At 32.4% G+C, this 21442-nt stretch overlaps 1 protein-coding gene across 3 annotated transcripts in view; it reads right to left on the bottom strand.

Moving 5' to 3' along the window:
- Positions 1 to 21442, bottom strand: part of SOS1 (SOS Ras/Rac guanine nucleotide exchange factor 1) — a 171837-nt gene that overhangs the window by 29858 nt on the left and 120537 nt on the right. For all 3 annotated transcript variants that reach the window (XM_087436858.1, XM_004436726.3, XM_014792346.2), the window contains 4 exons: positions 11451 to 11578; positions 9999 to 10654; positions 1122 to 1203; positions 228 to 350 (listed from right to left, as the gene is read on the bottom strand). In XM_087436858.1, the coding sequence (XP_087292984.1) occupies positions 228 to 350; positions 1122 to 1203; positions 9999 to 10654; positions 11451 to 11578 (989 nt within the window). The remainder of the gene's footprint in view (positions 1 to 227; positions 351 to 1121; positions 1204 to 9998; positions 10655 to 11450; positions 11579 to 21442) is intronic.

Below are 21442 nucleotides of genomic sequence, written 5' to 3'. Positions count from 1 at the left end.
ATGAAAACAGAGTAACTCTTACCAAATTAAATAATCATATAAGTGGCTTACCACTTGCAAAATTCTATGTTAATGAACACTTATACAATAATTTCTATAATTGCTCTTAACTTCATTCATTTTATTTGTTACCTACTCCTTGCTTGGGAAAGATCCTTATTTATTTCAACTCTGAAACAAAAGTTCAGTAAAGACTTATTTACTTCAGTTATTTATTTAATGCTCACCGCAGTTGTACAGGCTGTATATACTCTTTTCTAAACCTTTTTAGTTCTGCACTCAAGGGTTGATCTCCATTCTCTATAGCTATGCGATCAGCTTCTGTTGGCTCAGGCTCTGGAATTTCAAACCTAACATAAAACAGAACAAACTAATAAACATACTAATTATATCAAATTATATAAATAGAAAACTACACACCCTTTCACTGGTCAGCACAATCAAGAGAGCACTCTAAAAAATTACTAAGGATAGACACATCAGTGAGAACGGGTGCAGCTTCCATAATGTAAAGGCTAATGATCTTATTTTAAAAGAAGTTAATATTTGTCAATATAGATAAAACTAACTGGGAACATAATAAAGAATACATGCAAAGTCTAAAAATAAATGTGATTATAAAGTTAAGGAACTTGATGTTCATTCTTGGCTTATGTAATTACTCTAAATCAGCTAACATAATACTTTTTAAGGGTAATGCTTGAAAAGTTGACTGTGCTTTGTTTTGGTGGATGATCACTCTTCTTGATTACAGTATTGGTTCACTGACAAGCTAAACTCTCCTCAACATGTGGGATATTTGAAAAAATCTGTTTAGAACTTCTAAATCATCATAATCTGAATTTCCAAGCGTAAATTATACATTTTGGTATAGTTCTTTAACTTGAATAATTTTATAAATTTGAAATTTCACATACTGAGTTTCCATCTATTTTTGTGTTTGGATAATCAAAGCTAACACATTATAATAAAGTAAATGGTCATCTAAGAGAGATTTTATGTCTTAAAAAAGTGCTTGTGAACTACAATTTAAAGCTTATTTAATACATTTCCAACATATAAGATCTTAGCTCAATCTATTTTAAAAAAATAAAGAATTTAAACATTTTAAATTGACAGACCTTTCTATTATAAGACTCAGTAGTTCTTGAGGTTTACAAAAGGATCTGTATGTTGTAAGAAATGTCCGAACAAAATTGGGATCTAAGAAGAAAAAGGAAAAATATTTTATTAAAATTTTTGATTCAGAATGATTAAAACTATTAGTTACATTTCAAAAGAGATCAAATAGACAATCTTAAAAGTCCCAAAATGTTTTGACCACATAGAATGCTTTAGACATTGTAATGAGTTGCTAGCTTTAGTTCTTCCTAAATTAGTGGTTTCCTAAAATATTGATACTAAAATTTTACATTAACTATTTCTTGACCTCTGCACACTCTGACTAGCTGATCTTAAACTCATCATTAGCCACAGGAATGCGAAGGGAGGAAAGGCAAAGGCACAGCGTGGAAGCAAGCTCCCACCTGCATCTCAGAGCATCACCAGTCGGTTTATTTCCCTCATAAAGAGAAAGGTCACAACAACAACCCATTACTTTTCCTAACATCCAGACTAGTTTATCTAGGATCAATTATCTAGATTTATTTAAATCATGTTAACAGAGCATACAACTAGAAATTGTATCTTATAATGTTGTAGATTAAGTTAAACACAGTTTCTAAATTATATCATTTGCTAGAGGTCTTAAACAAAACTGCTAAAAGATGCTTACGAATACCTATAAGTTATTAAAACTATTAAATGTGTGAGAATATGTTGATTTGCTTCTATTCACTACTTTTAATTCTTTCTATTTCAAGAAGTCACAATGAGGGTTCAATCATAAGAGCAGGAGTTGCCAACCCCTTCCATGAAAGGATCTACTTTTCATTCACATCTCCATGAAGTAAAACAGGAGGCTAACGGAGTGTGATCACTTCCCCAGGCCTGCCCAACTCCCGTCTCTCCTTGACAGTATTCTCCCAAGTTGTGGAGAAAGGCTCCTGTCATCAGCACAAGAGACTTGAGTTGTCATCTTCTGCATAAAAAGGGGAAGAGATATCTCCCCACAATGGGAAAAAAAAAAATCACTTACTTCTATAACTCAGATTTCATCAAGGTCCACAATTAGTTGTAAGAGGCTTTAAAAAGGAGAGGATAGTTCATTAACTGGAGTTTTTTATTGGGAGTATCCTTTTCCTACTTTACCTTATGGACTGGTAAGCTCTAATTTAATGATAAATTCATTCAGAATAGCAACTACCTTTATTTTTGTTACGCTGCACACTGTGGATCCTTTATAAGAAGTACAGTGTATTGTATTAGCATAGGATTTAGCAAGAATCAGAATTCATTTGTTTGAAAAATTTCTATTTAGGCTGATTCTGTCTAAGAACCACCCTAAATTTAGCCTTAAAATGATTTTAATATATTAACTTTTTCCCCTAAAAACCAAATTCATGGATTTATCATAAAATAAAAATCTTATTTCCAATCTATTGGTATATGTGGTCATCAAGATAATGAATTGATTTAAATATCAGACAACCTTGAATTTAAGATCATAATACTTTTTAAGTTAAAGAAAAATTTACATAATAAAAATATATTGGTTTTTAAATACCCCTCTTCTCCTTTAGCTTTATATCAGTGGTTACTGATAACAGTAATTTAAATACATACAATCCTTTAGTAATTTCCTCTCTGTTGGTATTTTATTGTTTGTCTTCAGTTACAGAGTTCCTCAAACGTTAAAGACTAATGTCTCATCCAGAAGAAAAGATTTTAAAACAGAAGGCTGTACAAGATTTTAGAACAGAGATTTATATCGGTTTCATCACAATCCTCCCTTTCAAGAATCTTCTTCCTGTTCTGCAAATCTATTTGTAAGGTGAGGCAACTCAAAACACCATGTGTTTAGGAAGAAAAAGCAATGGCCACTGTGGAGATGCTGAGCTGTCACTGTTAGATCGCCCAGACCCTTAGGACAAGAGTGCTCCAAGTACCCCCGAGCTGTGTTCCAAATGTAGGGCGACCCCTCCCTTTTTAAAAAGAAGTTTATTTCAGTCTAAAAGTCTAAAATCAATATCCAGATCCATGTCTTCTCAAACACCATCTATGTCAGGATAAAAAGTTGTGGGATATCAAAGGTACTTTTAAATTGAAAAACAGAACAAAAGCAAGTTCTAAGTGAATTAAAGTATGTTTTCAAAAAACTGGCTATTTTTAAAGGCAAACTATTTTAAAAAGGTCTTTTCATCTTAAACCAAAACTTCTGGCCATTTCAGTACTTTAGTAACTGATGACAATGCTGGGAAAGTCATAATGTGCCTCAGCGCCCCCTCAGTCACACGGGGCTCACATCAATTCCTGGTGTCTGGTATGTAACACTCTCAAAGAGCATGCACATAATTTGCTCCCTGTGCTTTCTGCGGAGTAGGGCTGATGACGTTTTTCCCTTTCTACATATGAGAGAAGTAACTAAGACTTATCTAAGGTCACACAGTAGAGTGGCAGAGATTGAACCAGAATCTAGATTGTGTGATTCCTGATTTGGTGCTTTTTTCTACCGAATCACATAACCTCCCTGGATTAAAGGATCCCTTAAGGTTTTCAGAGGTGTGAGATATGAATATAAAGAATGAATCTCTGAGTTATATAATCACTATAGAAATTTACATAAATGATTAATTCAGAATGTAGCTGTAAACTGTTAATCTTGGTTAAAGGCACTAGAAAGTCATTGAAAAATTAGCAATCTAATTGTGATTCTGTAATTCTTGTTAAGCCTTCTTCCAGACTTTAGGAAGTAGCAGCTGTACCTTCCTGTACACTGTATTCAGAAGAGGAGTTTCTGAAGCTGGCGGAGAAATAAACACTCCCACAATCATAACTGTTGTACTAAGTTCTAAAGTGACTCAAGTTTCAGTTGTTTTTAGCTTGATTAGAAATAAGAGCAGTCTTGCCAAAAAGAAAAAAACCAGCAGAAGATAAAAATAAACCAAGAAAATTTGGCAAAAGTTTAAGTACTTTCAAAAAATATCTTAAAGGTTGCATATATTCCCAGGTTTGTATTAATTTAGACTCTATTTTTAGTCTAAAGCAGTGAAAAATTGCTAATGAATGAAAAGCTTACATTAAGAGGGGACAAAAAACATCTGTATTTGAAATTTTACACGAAAAAGGGTACATATTCCAGAAGCTATTTTTATTTCTATCAATTTCCCCATTTTAGTGATTGTAACATATACCATGTCACACTAACCACTGGAGACCTTTATCTTACTGATGATGTGAAGGACTAAGAATTTGATATTTTTAAAATACCCATCAATAATGACAGGTTGTATAATTTTGTAAGAAAACAAAGTACCTACTTACATTTATCAGGCAATGATACAAGCTAAGTTTTATACTGCCTCTGTTGGTTGTGGAGCAGCAGTTATCTACCCATATTATAAAATGTTTCAGAGAAAGATGGAAGGTAAAGGCATAAAAATACAAAAGCCAGGGTGGTTTGGTTTTAAAACATAAGTACAAACAAATATTTGTGGAGAAAATGAAAATCGACTATTTCAACATTCTTCTTCTCTTTCTGTTTATCACTTGTTGTAGGTGTAATTCCACGAACCTCTTTCTCAAACAGAACCCCTAAAGGATTTCAATATGAGCAATGACAAAAATTCCCTCTGTGGGTTTTCTTCATCATTTTAGGCAACATTCTCTTCTATTTGACTCTCGAATTCCTGTGCTAAGATTTCCACCATGTCCACTAGCTGCTCTGCTTCCCTCTCTCTATACAAATACCTGCCAATTCTACTATCAAGTCCTTGGTGTAGGCCCAGGGTATTTTAAACATGAGCTGTAGTTACTATTTTCTGCTGGCCTTCTAGCTGCCTGTCTTCCATCACTCTAAAACTATTCTTGATAATATTTTACTGCGCAATTCTTTGAAATCGCAGGCATTCAGAATATACTTACATTAATGTTCAGAATACAGCATATTAGATTTGAGGTAATAAACTCAACCATTTTTTCTTATGTAACTATTTTGATTGACATGATATTTTATTTGGCTAGGTCAATGAAATTTATGAAATATTTATTACATAGAGAGTTATCTATGTAGAATACCCCTCCCCCCAACCACCATAGTGAAACACTGTTAATCAGGATGTCTGTTCATGTGATAATTCTCCCTTTAATACAGCCATTTAAAAAGCTACAAGAAACAATAAGTTCCTCAACAAGGATTTATAAACAATCACTCTTGAATTCCTTAAAAAAGGAAACAGACGCTATGCTGACGCACAAACACTTAAAAAAAAAATCAGAGAGTTTAAAAATAGAACAGCACTGCCCTATAGATCAAAAATTGTTCAAAAGATTTTTAAAAAGTTAAAACACCAAACTGAGTTCATATAGGACAGAAACTCAAAAGAAATCTAATGCAGATTTTTAAGGATTTTCTAAATGAGGGCGTAAAATAACAGTAAATTCTTTAAAGAAAATTATCAACTGGCTTAAGTTTTTTCAACACCATTGTCTATAAAAGAGAAGTTCACCATGCATGGGAAACACCTCTTTCCCACACTTCAATATGAAAAGTTTTTATTTCCATATAATGTCAGTTCTGAATTATTATCCTTACCTCAAAGTCACCTCATTTCTCTAAAATAGACTATCAAACAGACATACCATCACCAAACATTTCTTTACCCATGTTGTTTTAAGTCTCAATAATTAATTTGTACTTTATTTCCTATAACTCTGTAACAGAAGTGAAAATTCTCCTCTCATCATCTCTTCTTTATACACCTTGCTTTGTGCTTTCTTACTGTAGGTAAGGAAAGTCTCTTCATATTCTTGCCAGCCTCAGAATGATCCCTTTAACTAGATAATTTCCCTCCCAGCATTTGGGATGAATTCTGAAGTTCTGATGTAGTTATTAGCGAATTACTATATGTCCAGAAACACTGGATCTGAGAGACAAGCTATAAATTAGATCCCACATAAGACCCTGTTGCAATCTTTTAAGCAACAGTTAACACTTTCTAATTCACCTAAATTTAATTTTTTCTCCCAGAAACCTTTCCTCTACAGAGCAAACACCACCAAAAGACTAATGACTGGGTTTTGTTAAAAACTAAAATTATGATGACCAATATCTAAATATATACTAAAATCTATGCATTAAAATGGAAGTTTATCTAGAGTCAGAACTTATTACCTATTTCAATAAGAAAAATATTATCTATATATCATAAGATAAAGATAATATCTATCTTCATAGTAGACCTGTGTTTGCCCAGAAATGAAGAAGCCATTTATATTACTGGTAATTCAATCCAAGCAAGTAACTCTATTTTTATTATTCAATACACGTAACAAAAAATTACCTTCTATTCTAATAATGAAAAAAATTCACCTTGTATGAGTCAGTATAACATGGTAGAAAGTATACTCTTTATTAAGAGTCAAGAAACTTAATTTCTAGTCCTCATTCTGCAATTAACTGATGATATGATTTCTGGCAAATCACATAACCTTCAGGGGCCTGGGGTTTTTGTCTATAAAGTGGGGGATTGGTCATCTCGTCTAACACGAGATCTATAGCTCTGTTTCATAAATTATTGTTAAAACACTTGAGGGATCAAATTGGCTGAAGCCACAGTGAAGTCTGAATTAACTAAGGTTAAACTAGTTTTTCTTCTGTTTTTTTTATGACTATGTCTGACCAACCTATAATCTAAAAAAAGTGCGTAAGTAATGCCTATTAGTTATTAAATTTTCTCATGCATTATAGCCATTGTCTTTTATTATAATTCTATATAATAAAAATATGCAAGTTAAATTTTAGCATTTGTTTCAGTGTAAGCCACAACTTGCACTGTATGTTCTCCAATAAAAATACCTCCCAACCAACTAACCAAATCAAAAAAACAAAAGAGCAGACCAATAATTCTTAAAACAAATGATAACTTGATCTGTTATCACTGTAGTGAGAACTCAGTCCATTTGCGCTGGAAGAGACCTTAAAAAATAACTGCTTTCATGTTTTACAAGTTCATAAATAGTCTATTAAAACACATTCTATATTGCCAGTAATACATTCAGTGACAGACCTTACAGAAGAGCCCAAATAAGCTTATAATTAATACTAATTTATGTGTACTGTAAACCATAACTCATGAAAGCTACTTATGGATTCCAGTTACATCAGTAATATATTTATGACATAAGTTAAAATATTCAATTAAGCTTCAAAGAAAGATGGAAAAGAAAAATGTCAAAAAACTTAGCCACAACTTCTAAAACACTGGCATTTTATTCAAGAAATTAATGAAAGGAATTTTTTAAAACTTTAACTTTTTTAAAAAGTAAAACAATCTTATCAATTTAAATTTGAATATATTTAACTGTGCAAAGTTCTATAAATACAGGGTTTTATACTAACTAGAAGTAAAACCATTTAAAATATTATTCTGTTTAAAAGCTAAAAATTAATATAAATGAGAGCAACTATCAAAAGTAACTAATAAAACCCCATGACAAAAGTACTGAGTCCACAGATTTGGCTAGCATTGTGTACACTAAGGAGAGAAAACTACCAACACTACAGAAAAAGTTTTCTTTGTTTTAAAGTGTCCTCAATCAATCAATCAATCAAGTTTCCCCGAAAGGAAATATTTAATTGTAGTTCTACAACTGCTTATTAATAATCATAACTTAGTTCTGTGAAATACAGCAAGCAATTTAAAGAAAATTTTTATCATTAACAATTGAGTTTTATAGAAACAACTATATTAAAAATTTTGGAATTTGAAAATGTTTTCCAACTCAAATACCACTGACTTGTGATAGTAAACACTAGTAAGTCGTCTTCAGGAATTATTATATATTGCTCTACAGGAAAATAAAATAGTAAAACTTCTGTCTTACGAACACAGATAAAAATCTAAGGATTAATTTTACTCTAAACAGTCTAAGAACTCAAAACAAAGGTATTTAAAGTAAAATGGTCAACAAAAAGTTTCTTAAGAAGTAGCAAAGAAGTATTTTGCAACCAAAAATTTAATAAAACATTTTTGTAGTTGTATTCTAAATCTTAAAGAGAATACAGAAGGTGATGAAGATCCAGCTAAATAGGTAGGTCGTATTAATTACTGAAAACTATACCTCTCAAAACAGTTTTATATGTAAAAAAGATGACAGAATAATCTATTTCTTTTTCCTGTAAAATCCTAGGCAGCTTATTTAAATTTCTTGGGCTTTGATGTATTTTTTTATTTTTGGGTCAGTAAAATCACTGCAGAAGTTTCTACGTGAAAAATAGTAAAATTGGAAACCCAGACTAGTCTTCTTTCACTATATCAATATGTTTCAGCTACTGCCTGCTACTACCAAATGGTATGTGTTTAGACAACCCAAACTGCTTTTAAAATTAGTCTATGGAAAACACAATTATTATGCTATGGAAAAGGCTAGCAAAAGAATTACAAATTAGAGGTCAAATAAAAACAAAACAAAACACTGGCATCCCAGAGACATGTGGCGATAACGAAAGAGATTATATTTATAAAGTGCTTTGATATCATAGATAAAAATATTCTAACAATTTTACTTTTTTGCAAGGTGGCCCAAATAGTTTCCAGGCCATAAAAGTAGTTCTGACAGGACATTTAATAAATTGAACAGATTAATATTATCGAATGTATTCATCTTAATTACAGTGGATTAGTTAATGGATATCTTTAAAAGTTTAATTTATAACTGGTGCCAGAATATTTTCCAGAGAGAACTGAGAACCCATTTATAGGACTTTAAAAACTGAATAAAAATTTCTGGAGATAGGAATATATTTAAGCAAGAAGTATGGGGATGGATGTTAACTTTCACATTTCACATTTAAGAATAGCATTTATTATAAGAGTTACATTTGATTTTATATGTCTTTGTAATAAAAATATTCTTTGAAAATAAGTTTATGTTTACAAATAGCCTTCACATACAGTATTTCATTTATTCTTACAAACAACATTCTAAGGTAGCTGTTGTGATGTTGATTTTTGAGATGAAAACTAAGGTTCTCAGACTTAAGGAACTGTGATACAATGAAGATGTAAATCCAAATTCAATGCTCTTTTCACTATACCACACTCTAGTATTTTACATCTATCAAACTTCCTACTATGTAGGGAAGTTGAAGGTTGAAGAACACTGGATTATCATTTGTTACTTTATTAGAAGAAATAAAATTACTTAAAAAAATGAATCATTATATTTGCTCTTTACCTCTAAAACATTATATTTGATTCAGCCTATATAGCAATCTTCTGAGGTAATCTGGACATGTTTGTCTCTAAAAATTGCCCTGCTAAGGTGAAACTGTTTTCTTAAATAACATCAGTTGTAAAAAACAAAAAATACTGAAAACTTAAATGACTTCCAGGATTGCTAAATTTAATAAGTTTTAGGAATGGAAATTAAGAAAAAGCAATGCTGTGTATACTTGTACTAGCAGCATAATTTTGGTGGTGGATGTATATTAAAATTTTTACTGATTTTATAATCTCAATAATGAAAAGAGAAGAAAGAAAAAAGAGGTAAAGGTGTAAAAAGGTTTTTAGACCCTAATGATGATGACTTATCACTACGTTTAGTCTTATTTCTGCCACTTTCTAAGTGGGTAAATTTAGCCAAGTGACTTTATTTTCTCATTTATAACTCTAGCTGTAAAGTTAAAAATAATATATGTTAAGTAGGGTAGAAAAAGTATAAAATTTCAAAGAAATATAAAGTAGCAGTATTTTTAGTCAAAGGAAAATGAACTCTGATAATTCGGAGGTCTTTTGTTGTTAGTTTGCTTTCTATTTTAGTCATAATGACCTGTATAGCAAAAAAAACCCAGCTTGAAGCAGGAAAATAAAAGTGACAGGCAACTTCATAGTTCTTACCTGCATACATATGGTATGTGAGCCTCTCTATAAGTTTAATCACAGTTCCTGCTTTGATAATTGGAATTCCAGCCTTGGGCTGCACGTTTTCTTCAAATATTATATTCTCTTCAGAGTCAGGCTCTGCAAATCTATAAACATCAGCACTAGGGAGCCTCATCTGCTCCTCCTTCTCTTCCTGTAGCATTGTCACATCAAGCATCCTTTCCAGTGTACTCCGGTACTGTAGAGATATCAATGCTGCCATCCAATTGTTTTTCTCTTCAGCTGACTTGGCAGAAAATATAACACTATTTTCATCTTTTAAAATTATTTCAAAAGCATGCTTGTACTCATTGGTGTCATCTTTGTCATTAATTTGTACCTTTCTCATAAAAAACTTTTCTTTAAGACGATATTCTGCATTGCTAGCACCAGGAAGTCTTGGCTGCCCATGATTTGATTTACAGCAAATCATTAAGCCATCAAAGAGAAATATGTGTCTCTCATGTTTGGCTCCTACACGTGTAAGAGTTCCTTCCATTATAAACTCATTGCAACACTGTCCAATGTCTTTTCCCTCCCAACCATCAATATTCTTCTGAATCTCGTTCATTTTCTTGATTGCTAGTTGTTTCCCCTTCATTTGCTGACTATAAAACCGACATGCAGATTCACTGGGATAAAGGAAAAAACATTATTAGTACACAGATGACAGAGAATCTAGAATTCATGTAAATAAAGGGCAGTGTAAAAGTATATTTTTAAAAAGTTGCACTGAGAAGGTTTTCACTAATTCTCCAAATATATTAGTGTTACAAAATTGCACAATTTTGGAAACTAAAGCAAGACAGTAGAGACATTTTTTTTTTAGTGCTCTAAAGAACATGACTGTTGACAAAATTCTAACCTATAAATTCAACTACAGAATGATTATTTCTACCTTGGCTACCAAACATTTAGAATGACAAATATTAAAAAGTAGCCCAATATAGTGAAAAAAGTTATTTAAGAGATTTTTAAAAATTATTTAAAAATGCTTAAGTGGACAAGACCCAAAGCTTAACAACATGCACATACTATAACTAGGAAACTGGAAGCAATATTATCTGAATTAATGCCTCAAGTTATATAATCCCTAAAATAAAGGACATTATTAATTTTACTTTGACAGAACGATGATGTTGACAGAAATCTACCCAATACATTTTGCTCTCTCTCTCTCCTTTAGCTTACCAGTCAATTCTCAGAAGGTCTTGTCTGGTAGTATGCAAGGAAAATGCACAAATCTGAAAGGTTTTTCAAACAATAACAAATTCTCTTGGCTTTGATGTCACTTCCTCTGAAAGACCAAGCTTGTCACTAAAACTATTTTCTTCATTGTTTACTCGAGGAGGGAACTGGAATTCCTGAATTTATACCACAATATTCAGGGTGAAAAGGAGGATGATAAAAAAAAGTGAAAATATTCACCTCAGTCTTCGTTTTGCAAGACTTTTAGAACATATTTTTTCCATACCACTCTGAACATTAAGCAAAGCTGTTATTGCTTGTTTCAAACATTCCTTGTCTTCTTGATCTTCACTCTTTTCTTCTAACTGCTGCAAAGTCACAATGATAAATATGAACCAGTAGAACAGTTTTGGACAAAAAAAAAAAACCAGTAAGTCCATTTTATTTAAGGATAAAGATAACTGATTCAACTCTTTCTACCACAATAAAAATTTTAAACATGTCAAAATATATTATTCTTTTCAAGTCTTTTTCTTCTTTATGTATTACTATACATATCAACCTGCAACTAAGTTTTCCACATCAAAAAAAAGAGTAGAAGCAGTGTTAAAAGATGTCACACCTTGTGACAGGCAATAATGTGTAGTTTCTCAGATGTGTATTACTGAAAAGAAATGAGGGGCATAAATTATGTTTTTAACTATCATAAGACTTAGCACAGCAGCAAGCTCATAGATGAGATTTTTTTGAAATGTGGAATTTGGTCTTAGGTTTCTGATTCTGATATTACTGTTGTAGGCAGTGGGATGATAAGGAAGATAAATATACAGAGAAGGATGCAATATAGTGAAAACAAACTTGACGACACAAAACCTAGCATCAAATTTTGACTCTACTTCTGTGTGACCCTGGGGCCACAACTTACTTGACTTCTGAGCCTCACTTTTCCCATCTGTCGAATGAGGCTTATAAAAAGCCTGCCCTGCCTACTTTATGGCGTTGTTATTAAAAATCAAAGCAATTCCTAAATAATAACATACAATATAAGTTTAAGTTGTTTTCTTTGTAGTTCTACTAGAGAAGGAACACTAGCATCATGAAGAACTTTGTCAGTACTCACACATTAAGATTTTAAGTAAAACTAGGAATATATATAATAGTAAAACTCAAGCACATTTTCTATTAGTGGCAAATATACCATGTATGCCAGACAGAAAGTCTGTACTTAACACGTATTGAATCATCAATAACTACTAATTATCAATACAACAAGGTGGCTGTAATTCAAGCAAGCAATTAACTGAGGTATGAATGGCAATAAGGGACAATAATTCAGTAACCTTCTAAACCTGTTTCTAGCTACCAAAAAGGAAAAGCTAAGAAACAACATTTTATCAATAGAGCTGTCAGGCAACATTTAAGAACACTTACTCTCTACCATAAAGGAAAAGACTTGAAAAATAAAATCATAAAATAGTCAAAGTAATTTATAAAGTTTTACTTTTCAATGAGCTTCATTATTCATTAGTACTTTAAGGATTTTATGTTCTTGAGAGGTATGCCTTAAAGATCAACACATTCCTTTCTGCTTCAACTGGTAAAGATTAGCTATACACACACACACACACACACAGACACACACACACACACAAGTGTGTAGTGATGACCTGTGAGAAGTAAACATATTTCTTACTCAATGCCCCAAACCATTTTTATAAAAATAATTTACTTAAAATATCTTAATGTTCAAATATGCCAGAAGTAATAAATACTATATTGTAATGTCTATTTAATGCTCAGCCTTTATTATCCAAATTTCTTATATTCATTATTAAAAACTCACCATACTTTCCACTAGAGGCATAATCTGTACTTTTTGGAAAAATATTCAGTCTTAATTATGTTAAGTAAAACAAAAATCTATTCAAGATAATTTCCAACATAAAAATGGTAAAAAAGAAAAATAGTTTCCAAAGAATAAGAGACTTTAAAATATATACATAAAAAAAAAACCTCAAATACCTTCTACTCATAGTATTGCTCTTCACTATGGCCAGCTAGATTAAAGAAAGTCAATGGCCAAATGTTCATAAAGAAAGACACTAGGTTTTTACTTACTGGGTATTACTGGTAGGCTGAAGGCTGAACTCTGGGTAATCTCTCCAAGTACCTTCCATCTCTATCATTCTAAACTATTTACCTCTCAGATGGCAGAATTTTTGGAGACAAAATGTTACCACTAACCTTATCAAGTTTAGGCTTTAAAAGCAGCAGACTTTTAACTGAAAGTTAAATTAACACTGAAAGCAATATTGAGTAAGAAGGGGCAAAATTCTACACAGTGTAATGAAAGCACCACTAAAGAGTGAACTATTTCATTGAGTTGTTTCAGAATGTAATCACTCACTATTCAAGTGAATATGATACAAGGCAATTTTTTAGTCTTAAAGAGCTGACTTGTACTTGTTAGTACAGGTAGCAAAATATTATTGAGTCCTTCATATTCTATCTTTTGATATTTCTTAAATTATTAATTCAGGCAAACAGGCAAACATACCTCAAGACATACAAAACACACAATTCTAACAACAAACATAAAAAGAACTATGAAAGTAACAAATCCATTTAGACACGTGTTTGATTTTCTATTCTAAAAATCTTTCAAGTTTCTGGGTCATTTATCTATGATTTAACTATAGCATTTCACATACAGAATACACCAGTATCTCAAAAATATTTTTAACATATTTTAAAACCACAAACCCAAAGTCTATTTCAAAACCCATAAAACTTTACCGATGAAATAATTTTAAAATGTAATTTTTACCTTCATAGCATTAGTCAAGCATCTAAAATAAATTTCAATGTAATGCATGACTTTTCTTATTAAGCATTAAGCTTTTCATGGATGCCTATTTAATAACATTGTGTAACAGCAACAATTTAATTTTACAAATGCAGTTCATTTAAATAGTTAAAAAAATTATTAAGTCCTGAGGTTGTATGTTGCCATATATGAGATTGTATTTAAATTTATCCAGAGAATCATATTTCTAAAGCACAATGAAAACTCATTTGCTCTATAGAGATGATAAAATTTGTATCTTCAAAAGAAAGGAGCCACTTTTACCAATGATTACTTTTTTTTGGTCCTTTAAAAATAAGTAGAAGGGGCAGCAGTCAATATGGTGTATTGCATATCCAAAGGAAACCCTGGGAGATAAATGGGGTTAAATTTAAGGAGCTGTGAACTGGAAAAGGATATTCACAATGGTATTCAGGAGAGGAATAAAACTCAAGATTGGTTTAAAAATAAAGTGTTGTATCCGGTGTATTTTATATGAGTTCAGCTAATTCACAAACCCTCAGGCAGTGACTTTTTCAATATACTACCCAAAGAACTGAAATGACTTTGAAATACCTCTTTAGAAAACATTCACCAAATAAAACCTATTCCATTCAAACAGGTAAACTGCAATGCGCAAGGATGACAAAATATACAATCAAGAAATATACATTAGAATTGCCTAAGATTTGGGACATGAAAATAAAGAGTTATCTTTATCTTAAATATTGTGTACATATAAAGAGCTCATCACAAAATGTGAGAACACAAGCAAAGATGGGGATCACGTTTCTATTTTGGAATGGTTACTTGTATACTGTTTGATGAGACACTAGAGCAGATTACAATGTGGAGCATACATGGTCAAAGGATACATTTAATTTACTAGTCCTCTTAACAAATGTATGGAATATTATCCAAATTATTCCAGAAACCAACAGTTCCTGAGTCTTTGCTGTGTCATAACTCAAATATTCCATTAAAGGCTGAGTGCAAGAAAAGCAATGACACTCAAATAAATTTTTCTTTTATAGTAGCTGTGCAACTAAAAGGTATGGGTGAAAAAGATGAAATTCTTAACTAAAATGAGATCTAGAGATTGTCTGCAAACTCCAATTACTCATACTACTTGTTAAGTCAGGAAGTAAATTTCATAACCAGTTCCTTCCTTCCCCCTCTGCAAATGTTACTTTCTGAGTTAAAGTGATTTTATATATGCAGATAATTCTCTTACAGTACACAAAATTTCAACCAGTGATGTTAATAATATGAACAAAATTTGATCTCCAGCCTAAACCCTCATTTTCCCCCAAGATAAGCAAGCAGATGATCATTACCAATGTTGTATATATTTCATGGAATAAGCAGTATAAATTTATGGTATAAATAGTACAATTCTTCTATAATTGTAATTTAAATAAAACAATCTTTATTAAATTAGCCAATGGTTGAAAATACAAAAATAAAATCTTAAAGTATAAATTGTAACATGACTTATAATTCACTATTAGGAAATAAAAGCAAAATTCTCAAAGCTTTTTGAGGAAAGTCACAAATTTTATTGAGATAGTTAAGTAGTCTTTTGTATACTTTTAGAAACTAGGTAGAATATTAATAGTAGCTGAGTGAAAAAAAAAAACAAAAAACCTCAAAAGGACAGAGCTACAGGGAAAGCCAGTCAAGTCCCAATCAGATTGAATTTAACAAATATTTTATTAACCAACCATTATTTATAAGCAATGAAAATATGATGGCGAACAAGCCAAATCTGGTTCCTGCTGTTAGAGCTTAGACTATAAAAGAGAAGACGAATGACAAAGTGTTATGATGGGGAAAATATTGGGCACTCCGGAAATACACAGCAAGAGCCCCTGACCTGATAAAGGGAGAGAGAATGGCAGAGAAGGCTTCCAGAAGGAAACGACTACAAGACCTGAAGGATAAGAATGGATTAGCCATGGGGAAACAGGCGTACAAGAAAATACAGACAGAAGAAAAAGCATGTGTGATTTAGAAACTTTTAGGACCAGGACTGAGAGAAACTGGCTGAAGGGTAGAGTCTGGTGGGTGGGAAGGATGAGGAGTGGGGAGAGCGGAGAGGGGATGAGTCAAGATGTCGGAGAAGTAAATAGGGACCAAGTCATAACTGTAAGCCTTATTAGGAAATCGAACATTAACCTGGGGCAATGGGAAGCCATTAAGGGTTTTAAGCTAGTGACTAATATGATCAAATCTGCATTTCAGAAAGATGGCTTTGGTCTGGTTACCCCATCAAGAGCAGACTGGCAGGGAAGGGGAGACAGCAAAGGCAAAACGAAATGGACATTTGTGATAACTCAGATGAGATGATCACAGCCCTCACAGAGTATTGAGGGGAAATGAAAAGAAGATGAATCCAAAAGAAGATCCTTTCAAGAATGAAAAGAACTTACTTAGTGACTAAGTAGATATTGATGTGGAGAATGAGAGAGAAGAGTTGAGGTTCCGGGTTTCTATTCTGAACAATCAGATGGTAGTGGGACCACTCACTGAGAGAATGAACACAGAAAGAGTAGTTTTGCTGGGAAAGATAGCAAGTTTTGAGGAAAGTGAATTTGAGGTACTTACACAATAAACAAGAGTTGTTCGACAGATGATTGGACAATGAATAGCCTACATTTCCCTTTTTATACTCCTCTCTTCACTGAATCCTTTTAATGCTAATGAGACCAGCATAAGTTCTTGATTTTCTTCATGCTGCTAAAATCACGGTTCGATATGACAAGTTTGTTACCTGAGAGCAAAGGGGTCAGTGCTTTTTCTAGATCAACTTCATGAGTAAATGATGGGATTGGGGGTAAGGGGAGAAGAAGGTGTGATGGGGTTCAGGACACACTACTCCCCAAAATGGCACCTTGGCCAAACAGCAGAAAGGAGGGAGAAGGTCAGCGATCTTCCTGCTTCTGTTTTCTCAAACACCTTCAGCTTAAAATATTCAATATGCCAAGGCTCCTGTGTCACATAAAACTTGTATTAAATAAATTTGTATTCTTTTCTCCTGTTAATCTGTCTTTGTCTGTTTACTTTTCAGATCTAGTCAGGGACTCTGAGAGGGATGAAGAAAAAACATTCCTCCCCTACAGGTGCTTGGGGGCTGAAATATTAAAATATACACACGCACATTTTAATGGAGAACACTATGGCATGTAAATTATATCTCACTAAAGCTGTTTTTTAAAAAAGTAATAATTGAACACTTTTAGCAGATGCTAAATATCTGCTCTTCAGCCTTCTGTATACCTATCAGAGTAGAATATCTTCATTCTTAAAATGGGCATTTAATGGTTTTAGCAGTCAGGCTGAGGGTAAGTCCAATTTCCAGTCTGAAATGTTCAGTAATCAAAAAAATCATAAGGCAAGATTTTAAGGTTTTAAAAAAAGTAAATGGCAACATTTAAATATTTATAGCAACATTTTATCTATTGTGAATTCAAATATTAATTTTAGAAATACATTCAACCAAGAGAAGGGAAAACACAAAAAGTTTATTGTTGATACAGTCAGTTTAAAGTTTATAATTAGACATTTTATTTGGGGTTTCTTATTAATTAAAATGGGTACTTAAAATTTTTATTATAAAAATTTGCAAAAATACTTAAAAGCAGAGAGAATAAAATAATGAATACTCATATACTTCACCCATATTTGGCAGTTCTTAAGATTTTGCTAAATTGGCTTTATCCATCCCCTTTTGTATTTTTTTGTTGCCCAGACAAATGGGTAATAAAATTAATATAATCATTTAAATACATAATGGGAATTAAAACTGCCTATGAAAAAGTTTTTCAGCATGTCTGATCAAAAGAATGATAGAGGCAGATAATGATAAAAGTATTATTTACTATTATCTATTAATAAAATAATTCCCAAGTTAAATATTAGAAATTGTGAAAACGGTTTAAAATAGAAGTACTTAATGAAAGAAAAAAATCTTACAACTTCAAGGAAAAAAAAAAAAAGAAACTACAACATAACTGAAAGCAGCCAAAATGCTGGTGCATAATGTTACCAAGCTCCTTTCATTCTGACTTAGACTCACTATTTTTACAGAGAGGCCAAGTTTACTTTTATTACTAGCTTTTTGAAGAAAAGGAGAAAGTTAGGTGAATTTCTGGCTAAAAAAGAAGATTTATTTGATGAAGAAGTCATCACACAATAGCAAAAAAAGAAAGAAGGGAAAGATGTTTCTAAGTATCACTGTTGTGTTTTTCAGATTGAAATAATCCTAGTTAATTCTAACGTTTTTAGAATTTCCTCTAATTTGATTAAATTTGTGTACTGGTTTTGTTTGGGAATATTTCAAGCCCAAGTATGCTATCTAGGTGAGGGAAAAGATAAAAGATGATTTAAGAGTAAGAGCAATTAAAAAAAAATAAATGCAACTGATTTTTAAACATGCCCAATATTCAAATCATATTTTAAATAGGATCCAACTATTCCTATCTTTGAATTTATTAAAATATATTTTCTAACCTTAGCAGCTCTCTCGCCTACCTGAGAAATCTGAGTTGCAGCCCTTCATTGTCTCCCCTCCTATTGTTGTAGACACCACAGCCATAACAAATACTGAATGAGAGCTATAAAAATGCAAGAACTTTCAGTAATGGTGGTGGAGTGAAGAAGTGTTGAGAACCTTCCCACAGATAACAATTATACAATCTAGACAAAATATTAAAAATAACTATTTATAGGCACTAGAAAATATCTAAAAGAAAGCATAAGCCAGCAGCACGATTACTCTTGAAAAGCCGCAACTAGAAAGTGTACACTTGTGAGATTAGGGCTTTCCCCAACCTCCCACAGTGACAGCAGGGAAGAACTAGAGGAAAAGAGTAGCTTTACAGGCTCGAGATGAAAGAGAGCAGAGTTTAAGAGGAAATTTAAGGGGGAAATCTGGAAGTGAATAAACTGCAGAAGGGTTGAGACCCAAAATCTGAGAATAAACTCTACCCAAATATCTGGCTAAACGGTGCATGTATGGGAAGACCACAGGAAGCCTGGCAAAAAAGCAGGCAGAGACCAAAAAGAAATACACTCTTGAAAGACAGAGCTGCAATGGATGAGTTCCGCTGCTTTTCTTAAACTGAGTTTATTCCCCAACTGTACACAGCTCAGGCAGCAGAAAGCAGAAGCCTCACTGGTTTAAGATGCCAGGGGATAGAGCCTGAGGCTGGCAGAGTGGCTGGAAATTAAGAGTGAATCTCCAGGTGTAAGGGAACCACAGAGACTGTGTCCCCAAAACTGAACACAATCTCTGCCCAAACACTTGCTTGACTGCCAAATCATACACGTGCAGGGGAGATCCCAGAGAGTCAGGAGAAAAAAGCAGCGTATGGAAATTCTAAAAAACCCACAACAATCCTCAATACAACAGAATCCAGAGCTGCTAATCAGCAAAAAAACAGAAAAATGTGATCCATATTCAGGGGGAAAAGTCAGTTAATAGAAACTGACTCCAAGTGGGCCCAGATGTTGGATTTAGGAAAGACTTCAAAATGGCTTTCATGATCATGTTCAAACAATTAAAGGAAAACATGGTCTTACTGAGTAGATAGGGAGTCTCTGGAAACTATAAAACAAAATCCAAATGGAAATTCTAGAGTAAATAAGTATAAACAGTTCTATTGACAGATCAACAGAAATTACCAATTTGAAGAACAAAGGAAAAAAAGATTTAAGAAAAATGAACAATTTCGGTGATCTGTGGGACAACATAAAATGGTTCAACATATATGGACTGGTGTTCCAGAAGGAGAGCAAAATGATAGAAAATGCAATAATGTAACAGCAAGTCAAAATCTGAAGGATGGAAAGGAGTCTGAAACTTCAAACAGGAAATCATCCTAAAAAATGTTAGGATATCTCATTTATGAAATAATATATCTTTTAAAACCATCTCTCTGTTCTTATCAGAGAAAAAAATTACCAACACTATAAATGCCCAACACAGAAGTTTAGTTGATTTAAAATTAAAAATTGGAGTAGTACAATAGTCAACTGTTTATAACAGTTCCTGAATTACACTATCCTATGTTTAACTTTAAACATTCAACATTGTGGTCAGAAATGATACCATGTAGTGCACCACTTTGAGCCCATGATTTCTGGATAAGAATTTCTAAATTTAGAAAGCTAGTTCAAGGGAATGGAAGCTAGATAGACCTCTGCTGGGCTTATCTTTATGATACTCAGAGAGAAGATATGTTTTCTAAGTATCCTCTTATTGCTGGTATTAAGACATCAGCTCATGGGAGGTATAAAAAATGACCTGAAGCATATAGCAATTAAACTAGATGCAGAACATGAAAATAAACAGATAAAAAATTATCTAAAGTAGAAGATGTTTGATATTGTCCAGCTCCCAAGCTAGAAAAGCAGCAAACCAAAGCCATTAACAAATGCATACAAGATACTTGTAGTAGGGGTCTGCAGAGAGTATTTCTTTACAAAGAGTTTTTGGCACACTATGTGAAGGCCACTAATGGGTGTTTAAGTGTATGGTGTAGCACAACTCATATTTGCCTTTACCAATTTGTTTTACGTAGCATTAAAAAAAAAAAAGACTACTTTGGGAGGACAAAAATCTACTTTTAACATTTCTCAGTTCTTTTTTTTTTTCCCCACATAAAATTCACCCATTTTTATTGTGTAATTCAATGGATTTCAGTATAGTCACAATCAATCAATTTGTCACCACAGTCAATTTTAGAACATTTTCATCGCCACAAAAAGAAACCCTATACCCATTGGCAGTCACTCCCCATTCCCACTATTTCTCAGTTGTTGATCCTAAGTTTTCCACTCACTGTACATTCAATTCTAAGTCGTTATCTGTAATCTTTTCCCACATTTCCTGTACTTAAGCATCTGGGGCTACAATTTTTGTAAGATTTGTGATGTTAAGAGGAAAAAGTTAAGGACTATTCTTCAAGTCAGTCTAATATATACAAAAATCTAGGAATATTAGAAAATATAATGTTAAATTTTAACATACAGCAAGAGTCCAACCATGTGAGCATTCAGATTAAAGTCTTTAGCATTCTTTTTTCTAAAATAAAGCTTGTGATCAAGATTAAACACTGCACTGTTATAATGAATTAATGTCAACTACAATACTTATTCCATTGGTTCTTAATTTAATCTTACCTAAAAACACATGCTTGTTATGATGTGTTCAAATTAAACCTGGACATGTTTTCTCTCAATTATTTTGCTAAGCTTGTACTTTTTATTAACAATAAGACCTAAGGAGGGTATAGAGGTTTTAAGTGTTAAATTTTCTATTATTTTTTTCATTTAAGGGAAAGCATACATGATAACCCCAACCCCAATTATATATACATTTATT

The sequence above is a fragment of the Ceratotherium simum genome, chromosome 11 (assembly GCF_057802395.1).
Source record: "Ceratotherium simum simum isolate JZ-2026a chromosome 11, ASM5780239v1, whole genome shotgun sequence".
Taxonomy (NCBI): Eukaryota; Metazoa; Chordata; class Mammalia; order Perissodactyla; family Rhinocerotidae; genus Ceratotherium; species Ceratotherium simum.
Note: the sequence above shows the minus strand (reverse complement) of the source record. Positions and strands in the feature narration are given on the sequence as shown.